The following is a 13,479-nucleotide window of genomic DNA, read 5'->3' on the forward strand; positions in this document are numbered from 1 at the left end:
GCTATCTGGTCTTGTACTTTTGTTTTCTGAGGGGTTTTTGATTACTATTTCAATCTCTTTACTAGTGATCAGACTATTCAGATTTTCTATTTCTTCATGATTTAGTCTTGGAAGGTTATATGATTCCAAGAATTTGTCCATTTCTTTTATGTTGTCCAATTTGTTGACATATAGCTGTTCATAATATTCTCTTTTATTACTTTGTATTTCTGAGTATCCATTGCTATTTCCCCCCTTTCTGATTTTATTTATCAGAGACGCCTGTCTTTTTTTCTTAGTGAGTCTAGCTAAAGGTTGTCAATTATTTTTATTTTTTCAAAGAACAAGCTCAGTTTCATTGCTCTTTTCTATTGTCTTTTTAGTCTCTATTTCATTTATTTCCACTCTAATCTTTATTATTTCCTTCCTTCTACTGAATTTGGGCTTCATTTGTTCTTCTTTTTCTATTTCCTTTAGATGTAAGATTAGATTGTTTTATTTGAGATTTTTCTTGTTTCTTGAGGTAGGCTTGTATTGCTAGAAACTTCCCTCTTACAACTGTTATTGCTGCACACCATGTAAGCAGCATGTTGTATTTTTATTTTCATTTGTCTTCAGATTTTTAAAAAAAATTCTCCTTTGATTTCTTCATTGACCCAATAGTTGTTCAGTAGTATATTGTTTAGTCTTCATATAGTTGTGATTATTCCAGCTCTCTTCTTGTGGTTGATTTCAGTTTCATATCATTGTGACCAAAAAAGATGCTTGATATGACTTCAGCCTTTAATGTATTGAGACTTGTTTTATGTCGAACATATGGTCTATTCTTGAGAATGTTCCATGTGCACTTAGGAATGTGTATTTTGCTGCATTTGGATCCAATGTTCTGTACAAATCTATCAAATCTATCCAGCCTAATGTTTCATTTAAGGCCATTGTTTCCTTGTTGACTTTCTTTCTGGATGATCTATCCATTGATGTATGTGGGGTGTTAACATCCCATACTATTATTGTGATGTCAATTTCTCCCTTTAGGTCTGTTAGTAATTGCTTTATATATCTTAGTGTTCTTATGCTTTTTTTGTCTCAAATTACCCCTTTTTATGTTGTGAATTTATTACCAAATTTAAGTAGCTATAGTTATTTTTACTGCTTGCTTCCCCCTTCAACCTTTATGCTATATTAAAGTGTTTAAAAACTTATTCTGATACAGAGTCGCAATTTTCTGACTCTATCACTTTACTCAAAGTTTTGTGTACTTTTGCCTTTTTGTTTCTGGTAGAAGAGCTTCTTCCAACATTTCTTGTAAGGCAGATCTAGTGTTGATGAACTTCCTCAGCTTTTATTTGTCTGAGAAAGACTATTTCTTCTTCATATCTGAATTAAAACTGCAAGATAGAGGATTCCTGGTGGACCAATTTTTATTTTTCAGTATTTTGAGAATGTCATTCCACTCCCTCCTGGCCTGTAGAGTTTCTGCTGACATATGTGCTAACCTTACAAGGGTTCCTTTTTAAGTTACCATCTTTTTTCCCCTGGCTGCCTTTAAAATTCTTTCTCATTGACTTCTGACAATTTTAATATACTGTATCTTAGAGAATGTCTTTTTGTGTTGAGGTAGCTAGGTATTTTCTTAGTTTCATGGACTTTTATATCCAGTTCCTTTTCCAGGTTTGGGAATTTCTCAGTTATTAAAAAACAGCAACAACAAAAACTCTCTTCTCCTTCTGGGATGCCTATGACCTTATGGTGCCCTACCTAGAAGACTCAGATAGCTTTTGTAGAACTTCCTCACTTTTTAAAAGATCTTAATTGTCTTTCCTCTTCTACTTGTATCATTTCTGTAGTTCTGCCACTGAGCTCACTAATTCTCACTTGCATGGCCTGCTCTACTTCTAATGCTTTCTAATGCATTCTTCATCTTGTTTATTGAGTTTTCCAGCTCCAGACTTTCGTTTTGGTTCTTTTTTAGACTTTCAATCTCTTCGGTAAACTATTTCTTCTGTTCATTAATTTTACTCCTAAACTCATGGAACTGCCTTTCTGAGTTTTCTTATAGCTTGTTGAGTTTCTTCATGACAGCTATTTTGCATTCTCTATCAGTTAGCTTGTAATATTCCATGACTTTACTTTTGGTTTCTGGAGAAGTGTCATTTTCTTTTTGTGATACAGTGTTACTGTGATGCTTTATGATGCTTGATGATTTGTTACTCATTTTAAGTAGTGAATACTTTTCTTCTTTAAATAAAGCTTTTTTTGCTTTTTTTTCCAATAACGGATTCAACAGGTTGGATATTACAGGTCTTTCTTTCCTCGGTAGGCAGTGCTATAGCACAAGTTTTGGTCTTCCTTACTTGGGCCGCCTCTGGTTGCGCTTTAGAGATGTCACTCTCCACCCTCCACTGCCTCCGTCATTCAGCGGTGTAGCTTAGTGCCCTTTGTTACTGCTTGTTGTTGGAGCCAGCATCTGTGGCACTGGGGTGGCAGGTGCTACTCCTGTGTTGGGGATCTCCTGAGTCACAGACTCCACTGCTGCAGAGGGAGGGGGTTAGATGGGGGTTGCTGGGGTTGTCAGTGCCTCTGCTGTGTCTTGAGTTTCTGAGTTTGTGGCTGCCACTGTTGAAGGTGGGGAGCAGGAAGGCCTAAGTCATGGTTGTATCGGCTGGAGAGATGGGGTCACAGGCCCTGAACCACTTTTGCCCAATTACCTGTGGCCACAAGTACTGCTGTGGCCAGGAGGACAGAGTTGTGTGTGCTACTCCTCTGTTGCTACTGGGTTCGCTAGGGCTGCAGGTTCAGCTATAGTGGCTGAGGATCCAGGATAAGAGGCATTGCCTCTGCTGTTCCCTTGGTTTTGCCTCCCCCATGTGCTGGAGTCCACCCACCTTTAAATGTACAGATGTGTGAAAATTCTGCAGTGTTCTGGTGTGTTAGGCAGAACCACCTTTGCTGACTTGTGGATGTTTTACTGGTTGCAGATTAAAGGGGAGCAACAAAGGGGGTGTCTCACCCGGCCATGATGCTAACATCACCCTGTCTTTGTTTTTAATGTATGTGTTTACCACTATACATTTCCCTCTTGGTACTGCTTTTGTTGCATTTCACAATTTTTGGTACGTTCTGTTTTCACTCTCATTTGTCGCAAGATATTTTCTAATTTCTCTTGAGTGTGTGTGTGTGTGTGTGTGTGTGTGTGTGTATGTTTTAACCCATGGGTTGTTCAAGAGTGTATTGTTTAATTTCAACATATTTGTGAATTTTCCAGTTTTGTTATTGATCTCAAGTTTCATACCATTCTGGTTGGAAAAGATATTTGGTATGATTTCAATCTTCTTAAATTTGTTAAGAAGTGTTTTGTGGCCTAACAAGTGATCTATCCTGGAGAATGTTCCTTGTATGTTTGAGAAGAATGTATAATTTATTGTTGTTGGGTGGAGTGTTATTTTAATGTCTATTAGGTCCAATTAGTCTACGGTATAGGTCAAGTCCTCTGTTTCCTACAGTATAGGTCAAGACCTTTAATCTGGTTGATTTCTACATTATTGAAAGTGAGAGACTGAAATCTCTACCATCATTGTGTTACTGTCTATTTCTCATTTCAATTCTGTCACTGTTTGCTTCACATATTTGGGTGCTCTGCTGTTAGGTGTATATATATTTATAGTTGTTATAACGTCCTGGTGAGCTGCTGTTTTATCATTATAAAATGTTCTTCTTTGTCTCTTTTGACAGTTTTTGACTTAAAAATCTATTTATCTGATATAAGTATGGCCACTCCTGCTCCCTTTTAGTTATCATTTTCATTGAATACCTTGTTTCATCCTTGCACATTCAGCCTATGGATAACCTTAGATTTAAAGTGTTATCTCTTATAAAGGGCATATTGTTGTTGTTGTTGTTTTCAATACATTTAACCACTCTATGTCATTTGGTTTTCCATGAGAATTGTTCCACATGTAGATGTAATTTTTGGTGTTTTGTAGATGGTGAGCTCCACATCCTCCTACTCCACCATCTTGATCTCCACCCTCCCCAATGTCATTTGATTTGGAGTTTAATCTATTTATATTTAAGGCAGTTAGTGGTAGAGAGGATTCACTATTGTCATCTTGTTAATTGTTTATGTCTTCTAGTCTTCCAGTTATTTTGTCACCCTTTCCTCTTTTGCAGTTGTCTTTTGTGTTTTGATTTTTTTTTTTTTTTTTGTAGTGACACACTTTGATTCCTTTCTCTATTTCTTTTGTGCATTCTCTGTAATTTTCTTTGTGGTTACTATGGGGACTGCATCAAACATCTATAACAATCTACTTTAAACTGATAACAACTTAACATTAATCACATATAAAACTCTACTCCTTTATACTTCCTCTCTCTTACCTTATGTTATTGATGTCACAACTTATATCTTTGTATATTCTGTATCCTCTAACATAGTTTTATAGTTATAGTTACTTTTCATGATTTTACTTATAATATTCTATGCCAGAATTAGAAATAATTTACACACCACCATTACAATATTATAAAACTCTGTATACATCTATATATTTACGTTTTATTTGAGAGCTTTACATTTTCAAATGCTTTAGTGTTGCTGTCTAGTGTCTTTTTTTTTTTTTTCAACTTGAAGAACTCCCTTTAGCAATACTCATAAGAAAGGCAAGTCTAGAACTCTATCAGTTTTTCTTTAACTGGGAAGGTCTTTATTTCTTCTTCCTTTAGACTTTTCTGTATGTTTACAATTTTCCTTAATAAAATGTTGGAGTAAAATAAAAATAAAGTTAAGAAATTTTAAACAAAAACTTAGAAAAATTATTACTAGCAGACACACCAAAGCATAATAAAGTATGTTAATGTTTTAACATAAATGTTTTTAACTAGAGTTAAAATATTTATATCTTAAAGATAAAAATTACAGTGAAATGGATGAACCATAAGTGCTCTACCAATGAGTTCTGGCAAATGCATATCCATCATCCTGAAAGTACCTTCACTTTAATTTTTGAAGGATATTTTTTGCTGGCTACAGATTCTAGGATGATGGTTATTTTCATTTAGCACTACCAAGAATATGACTCCATTGTTTTGGATTCCCTTTTTTTCTGTTTAAAAGTTAGGTTTCATTCTAATAGTTGCTTCTTTGAATGTAGCCTTTTAAAAAATGCATTTTGATTATTTTCAATTTTTTTCTTTGATTTTTGTTTCCAGCAATTTTATTATCACACACCTAAATATGAATCTCTCTTTATTCCATCTGCGGTTCATAAGACTTCTTGAATCTGTACCTTAGTGTGTTTAATTAATTTTGGAAAGTTCTGAACCATTATCTTCTCAATTTGTGCACTTTACCTATTATACCTCTCCTCTCTGACACTTTACATTTTAGACCTTTCCACTATTTTTATTTCTCAACCTCTAATGTGTATTTTTCTTTATTTCTCTCCATGCTTCATTCTGAATATTTTCTTTTGACTTCTAATTCACTGAATCACTCTTTGGATGTATCTACAGGCTTCTGGCAAGACTCTTAGCCTTTCCCTCCCCAAATCCAACCACTCACAGCTCACCACCACTCTCTGGTATGACCAAAAGAACCAGTCTTGCTACCCTAAATCTGGGTTTAAACCTGTCACCAGAGCAGCCTAAGATTCTCAGATCATGTTTATTCCATAAACTACAATCTTCATTTCTGTGGGCAATGAGGCAACTTCCCCCATCCCCTCTATTTTATATATTTGATTTGTTTATCTGTCTCATTCCATAGGATAAAAGCTCCACGAAGGAAATGATTTTTGGTTGTTCAATTCGCTATTGTATCCCCACTGAATGAACAGTGTCAGGCATATAAATGTAAGCACCAAATAAATATATTAAATGAATAAGTGGTATGCCACACCTCTTTTATGAGAAATCATCAAAGTGAAACTTTATGAAAACACCAATCAGAAACTTTATTTTTTAAAACAACACCAAGAACAAAAAGCTACACAGGAGAACACAACAACTAAGTAAATATTAAAGAAAAAAAGTCAGTCAATTAGAATTTGAAGGAAGAGAAGGAAATCAACTGATTGGTTATTTTTATGATCCTGCCCCAAACTGATTAAATCTATCAAGATTTGGGTTCAAAATCTCTTCTACTGCCCAGTTTGATTCATGACTTACTGACACACTGATAAATGGTTGGTACTACTGAAATCTATGCATTAGGGACAGAAATGAGTTAAGTAGCTCTCTAAACTTGGGTGAATCTGACGCTTGATTTATTAATCTGCTCCAATGATCATTTATGGCAGCAATGGCACAGCAGTACCTAAGGCCAAAATCTACCTGAATCCCAAGTTATATCAATAAGGTTTATAGAATAAGGTTTTAAAACCTGCTGAATGCCTTGCTCCCTCCTACCAGATCAGTTTTCTGCTCTTTAGCTTGAGGGCAAAAGATGGGGAAAGGGTGGGGTGTGGTAGGAAATTTGTGCTGAACCAAATGTTCACGAATAAAAGTCATCCTTTATCTTTCTCCTTCTTTCGTCCCTCTGTAAGGAAATATTTTTGAGGTGGTATAGAGACTGTGGCAGCATATCTCCATGGCAGGGATCTTCAAATTTATACATGCATCTATGAGCTGTGAGAGTAAACTCCCATGCACAACATAATCAAAAGGCCAACCATCCAAATACTTTTAGTCTTTATTTATTTATTTATCGCCCCAAGACTCACTGCTTAGACTTTACTATAGGATCAACTAGATTTCAACCCACATCGTGGGTACTGTTTTCACTTAAGTTATATGGAAAGTTTTAAAGGGCTCTAGTGCATCTCTTTCTACCGAGACTACTAAAACACTGTAGAATAACATTTAAATACTCATTTAGCACTGATGAACTCATTTGCCTCATTTTCTTAATCAAATATTTTAAAATTTAAAAATATATGCTCATTGTAAGAAGTCACAATTACAGATATATAAAGAATTAAGCTTCTCTCTGTTTTTCCCCTTCATGCTCCCTTTCCCCAAAGAAACCAATATGATCAGTCTGGTTATTATGTGCTTACATCTTACTATCCTTAATCAAATATAATTAAATATATAAGCTCCTTGTCTCCACCACTATATTTTAGAAAAACAAGTTCATATCCCACACATTACTTTTCACCTTGAATCAACAATATATCATGGCCATAACTTCAGTTCAGATTAGCCAGGCTAGTGAACTGTTATTGTAATCATAATGCTGGGAATAATGATTACTCATAATAACTTCAATTTAAAATCAGAATTAGAATTATGCTGTATTCTGTCCATAATTATAGTCAATTCCATGTAGGCCTAACAGTTTTTTAAATAGAGTAGGTGCTCACAGATATCTGTTGGATTGAAGAGAAAAATAAAAGCAGAGAGATGATTTAATGTTATAAATTTTTTCAAGATATTTGATGAGGTTTCTGAAAAAAAGCAAAATAAAATGAAAGACCAAGAATGGTCCAGGAAATTATGATGTCTTTAAAAGTTACAACTAGTACGAATATGAGCTTTTATAATTATATAAAATATATAATTGTCCCATGGGTTATTTCAACAAAAAACAAAATTAAGTACTAAGTGATACTAGGGTACGTTAGTAAAATTGGAGCTAAATTTCCATGAACCTTGTCTCTTAATGAATGCAATGGCTTTGCCAATAATTAATTTGAAATATTATTTCTCATAAAGCTGTTTGAAAAATCTAAAACAACTACATAAGGAAGGAAGAGTTTCTGAACTGTTAAAAGTCTTTATTCTTCTGTTAAAGATTATGCATTTTAATATGATCTGTTGGCTGATTTATGTAAAGCTTTGTATTTTTCATTTTCTCAAGCCTGTCAGAGTAGTGATGTATGTATGGTTCATTTTAGCATCAAGTTTGCCATAAGCAATAAAGTCAGAGCCCCCAAAAGAAATTTTAATATATTTCCCCATTTTTAACCTGGAGCTTTTCATTATTCAGTTATTTTGTTTGGGATCCCATGTTTAGTTGATATAATTTTTACACTCACATAAATAAATATTTTAACTTAAAGGTAACATTTAAATAGGTTAATTATTCAATAGAAAAGTTTAAGGGTCATTATATATAAAGTGCAAATCTTAGTGATAAATTTTACACTAACAACCTCTCTAAAGGCTGTATTTTATGCTCCAGTTTGCTTGGAGCATTTTTCTCTAACAGATTAAAAGAAAAATAAACAAGAACGTGACTTTCATTAAATGGTATGCAACATGAAATGGAAGCACGTCTATAAAATTTTGTAAGAAAAAAAATGAAGTATGAAAATAACAATCAGTTAAATTAAAAAATTCTTATTGCAGAACTAGTTGCTGTTGTAGGGGGTGTGAAGATGAAAAAAGAAGAGTCCTTAAGAAATTTACAGTCTAGTAGAAATAATAAGTCCTTAAACATCTATAACATAAGCTGCTTAAATTAATGGTCACAAGAGAGGAACAAAGTATTAGGGCAGTTCATCTGGTGTGGCTAAATGTATAAGAGTATTTGAATTCAGTCATACATCATGGACAGGATGTAAACAGTTAAAAAAGACAGATAGAATAAGCAAAGGCAAGGAAGGAAAGAAGCAGAAGGCATGGTAAGGGACTTTTCCAATGGTTCTGTATTACAAGAGCAAAGGTACACGTGGGGGAATCCTGGGAGAAAGACTGAAAAAGGATGTTATGGCAACATGTCATAGCTAAACATCTTACTTATTGAGAAAACCATGTAGTGCCATTATGGATTTTTGTGCATAGAAACAAAACCTAGAAAGAAAAATCTAATATGGCAATGAAGTAGAATATGGGGAGAATAAAAGCAAGGAGTCCACTTAAAGAAGTTCTATCTTGTCCAAGAGTTTGGGCAAGATACAACTTTAACTAGAGAGATGGGCACGGAGATGGAATAGTGTACAATAGGGGTCCCCAACCCCTGGGCCATGGACCAGCACCAGTCCGTGGCCTGTTAGGAACTGGGCCACACAGTAGGAGGTGAGCAGTGTGCGAGTGAGTGAAGCTTCATCTGCCTCTCCCCACTGCTTCCCATCACTCACATTACTGCCTGAACCATCACCCACACTCCCAACTGTGGAAAAATTGTCTTCCACGAAAATGGCCCTTGGTGCCAAAAAGGTTGGGGGCCGCTGGTGTACAAGACATTAAAACTAACTTATAAAGGATTAGATAACCAATTGAATGTCCACGGTAAAGAAGAGATGATTTGTTTTTTTCTGTGCCTGAGTTACTAGGGGGAAAAGAGTTGTGTTAAATAACAACAAACAAGGAAAAGGTGCACTTGGAGGGGAAAATGATTTCAAAGTTTGTACATAATGAGCTTGATATTTATTGGCAGTCATGTCCGGCAGGCAGTCAGAAATAAGGATGTAGAGTTAAGGGGAAAAAAAAGATAGTAGTAGAAAGTCCAGAAAGACAGTGCTTGAGAATTATCTGCATAGAGGTTAAAAGTAAACTTGTGGGAGAAGACACAGTCTTTGTCAGAGAAAATACTGACAAAGAATAAAATGGAGCCATAAAAAGAACTTGAGGCATATATATATATATATATATATATATATATATATTGAAGGTAAGAAGCAAAGAAGCTATTGAAGAAGATAAGAAATCTTGAGAGACTGGAAGGAAAGTCAGAATAGTACAATGACATATACACATTATAGGAAAAAATTCTGAGGAGATGTTAGTCAATATTATCAGGAAAAATGATTAACAATTATGAAGACAGAAAAGACCAACATCAAAGTAATTGAGGTCAAGCTAGATTGCAAATGTGTTATAAAGTGAGTAGAAACTAAAGGAATTTAGGGAACAGATACGGACGGATTTTCAGAGTGGTATTCAAAGTATACATTTGAGGTCTCACTATTATTTGGGGTAGAGTGTTAATTAATTTGTTAATATGAGTTTAAGATAACAATGTGAATTTGATAAAACATGTGAAAGAGTATCTATCATTTTTGCCCTCTAGCATTTATTCATCTTTCTTTTGTTAATTATACTTTGTTTTCCCTCTATAGAATCCCCTTCTCTACTACCTGCGTGGGCTCTGGAGTAAAGCTGGTGACTTGGCCAATGCTTTACCCAATCCATGGAGATGTAATAAAATTTCTGGGAAAGGAACTCTTATTTCTTTCCTGATTCACCCTAAGAATGTCGTCTCAAAGCCTGATATTAAAAAGAAAAAAAAAAGTCCTAAAGGAGGCAACATTTAACTGATTTAGAACGATGAACATTAAAAAGGATGTCTTAAGCACATATACATATACATATATACATAAAACTCTGATGAAAGAAATCAAAGAAGAATGTAATAAATAGATATTCCATGATCTTGGATAGTAGGATTCAATATTGTTAAGATGTCAGTTCTTTCCAACTTGATCTATAGATTGAATGTGGTCCCATTCAAAATCTTAGCAAGTTATTTTGTGGATATCAAAAAACTGACTCTAATATTTATATGGAAAGGTAAAAGACCTAGCTAGAATAGTCACCACAGTATTGAAGGAGAAGAACAAAGTCAGAATCTGACATTATCTGACTTGAAGACATACTATAAAGCTACAGTAATTAAGACTTTGCGGTACTGGCAAGAGAATAGGCAAACAAATCAATGGAACAGAATAGAGAGCTCAGAAATAGGTCCACACAAATACAGACAAAGGAGCAAGGCAATATAATGGAGAAAGTATAGTCTTTTCAACAAATGGTGCTAGAACCATTAGACACGCACACATTAAAAAAATGAATGCAGACTCAAACCTAATACCCCTTCACAAAAATTAAGTCAAAATGGATAACATACCCAATTGTAAAATGCAAAGCCATAAAAATCCTAGAAGATAAAATAGGAGAAAACCTAGATGACCTTGGGTTTGGTGATGACTTTTAGATACAACACCAAAGGCATGATCCAGGAAAAAAATAATTAATAAGCTGGGCTTCATTAAAATTAAAAACTTCTGCTCTGTGAAAGACACTGGAAAAAGAATGGGTAGACAAGTCATAGACTCGGAGAAAATATTTGCAAAAGACACAGCTGATAAAGAACTATTTCCAAAATATATAGAGAACTGCTAAAAACTCAATAATAAAAAACAGAGAGTTCAAATAAAAAATTGGCAAAAGATCTAAACAGACATCTCACCAAATATGATACAGAGATAGCAAATAAATACATGAAAAGATGTTCCATGTCATACGTCATGAGGGAAATGCAAATTAAAACAGCAATGAGGGGATTTCCCTGGTGGTCCAGTGGTTAAGACTCCACACTCCCAACGCAGGGGGCTGGGTCTGATCCCTGGTCAGGGAACTAGATCCCACATGTCACAACTAAGAGCTCACATGCTATAACTCAAGATCCTGAGCACTGCAACTAAAAGATCCCGCAGGCGGCAACAAAGATCCTGAGTGCCAAATAAATAAATAAATATTAAAAAAATAAAATAAAACAGCAATGAGATACCATTACACACCTATTAGAATGATGAAAGTCCAAAACACTGACAGCACCAAAAGCTGGCAAGGATGTGGAGCAAGAGGAACTCTCATTCACTGCTGGTGGGAATGCAAAATAGTACAGCCACTTTGGAAGACAGTTTGGTGGTTTCTTGTAAAATTAAATATACTCTTACCATATAATCCAGCAATCATGCTCCTTGGTATTTACCCAATAGAGTTGAAAACTTATGTCCACACAAAAACTTGCACATGGATGTTTTACAAAAGCTTTATTCACAATTGCCAGAACTTCAAGCAACCAAGATGTCCTTCAGTAGGTGAAAGGATAAATACATTATGGTATGTCCAGACAATGGAATATTATTAAGCATTTAAAAACTTATGAAAAGACATGCAGGAACCTTAAATGCATATTACTAAATCAAAGAAGCCAATCTAAAGATGGCATATACCATATTATTCTAACTATATGATGTTCTGGAAAAGGCAAAACTATGGAGATAATAAAAAGATCAGTGGTTGCAGGGGTTGGAGGTAGTTAAGTGATGAAAGGTGGAGCATGGAGGATTTTTAGGGCAGTGAAAATATTCTGTATGATACCATAATGATGGATACATGTAATCTATAGAATGTACAAAGCCAAGAGTGAACTGTAATGTAAACTATGAACTTTGAGTGATTACGATGTGCAATGTAGGTTCATTAATTGTAACAAATGTACCCCTCTGGGGAGGGATGTTGATAATGAGGAAGACTATGCATATGTGGGTGCAGGGGGTAAATGGGAAATTTCTGTACTTGCCCTCCAATTTTTCTGTGAACCGAAAACTGCTCTAAAAAAATGTCTTAAGAAAAAAAGAAAAAGAAATGAGTTGTTAAACCATGAAAAGACACAATGGAATCCAAATGCATATTAGTAAGTGAAAGAAGCCAATATGAGATGGCAACATACTAAATGATTCCAACTACATGATGTTGTGGAAAAGGCAAAACTATGGCAAGAGTAAACACATCAGAGGTTACCAGGGGTTAGAGGAAAAGTAAGGATGAATAGGCAGAGCTATTCTGTATTATACTATAATGGTAGATACAAGTCATTATGCATTTGTCCAAACCCACAGAACGTACAACACCAAGGTGACTCATCATGTAACTATGGTCTTTGGGTAATAACTGATGTGTCCGTGTAAATTCCTTGATTGTAACAAATGTACTGTTGCGGTGTGGGATGTTGACAGCTGGGGGGGCTGTGCATATGTGGGAACTCTCTGTACATTCTGCTCAATTTTGCTGCAAACTCTAAAAGTAGTCTGAAGTCAGCATAGGTAATACCGAAAAACTACATTTTTTAATCAGTTATAAAACAACCAGTAAGAGTTAATGGTATTCTTCTTGATTGTCCAATAATGTTGAAACAATTAATATATTCAAAACAAAAATGGTGATGCCCGGTAGAATAAACTTGATTAGCTAAATACAGTGACTATCTTTTCATCCTCATTTTCAATTGCCTTTGCATCAGGATACTATAGGCAGAGATGAAAGCAGGAACAAGAAAGAGGAAAATAAACCAGTGTGATGAAAGCAAAGAAATGTTACAGAAATGAGGATTTCAGATGAAGTAAAAGGGGAAAAAAGAAGGTACCAATCACAGAGATCATGGATTGGATGTGTTAACCAATTAATCAATGGTTCTATCAACTTCTGATAAAGATAAATATTTCTAAGAATAAAAAAATGTAATGAAAAAAGTGGGACATAATAATTGAGAAAATGCTATGTGATTTTTAAAATATAAAAATACCAGCTTAGTAACAAAAATGCTTTTCAAGAGTTATGTATGTAATTAGATGTTCTGCAGTTGTCAGGTACTGGGGACACCTAAGGAAAAAAAAAAAAGGAAATGCACCATATTTATTCAGTGTCAGTGAGTACTGCACCTTAAAGAAGTAATATTCTTTTCTGCAAGAGGGAAAATGGATAGAGAAGAAC

At 34.7% G+C, this 13,479-nt stretch overlaps 1 protein-coding gene across 10 annotated transcripts in view; it reads right to left on the bottom strand.

The window, feature by feature from the left end:
- DPH6 (diphthamine biosynthesis 6) overlaps positions 1–13,479 on the bottom strand; it is a 456,227-nt gene that overhangs the window by 265,514 nt on the left and 177,234 nt on the right. The window contains exon 9 of one of the 10 annotated variants that reach the window (XM_027083824.1): positions 11,740–13,368. The exons of the other annotated variants lie outside the window; for them this stretch is intronic. Within the exon in view, the coding sequence (XP_026939625.1) occupies positions 13,315–13,368 (54 nt within the window). The 3' untranslated portion in view covers positions 11,740–13,314. Of the gene's footprint in view, positions 1–11,739; positions 13,369–13,479 lie in introns of those variants that run through there. 10 annotated transcript variants of the gene reach the window in all.

Source organism: Aethalodelphis obliquidens, unplaced genomic scaffold (assembly GCF_003676395.1).
Source record: "Aethalodelphis obliquidens isolate GAN/ISIS:26980383/991018 unplaced genomic scaffold, ASM367639v1 scaffold51, whole genome shotgun sequence".
NCBI lineage: Eukaryota > Metazoa > Chordata > Mammalia > Artiodactyla > Delphinidae > Aethalodelphis > Aethalodelphis obliquidens.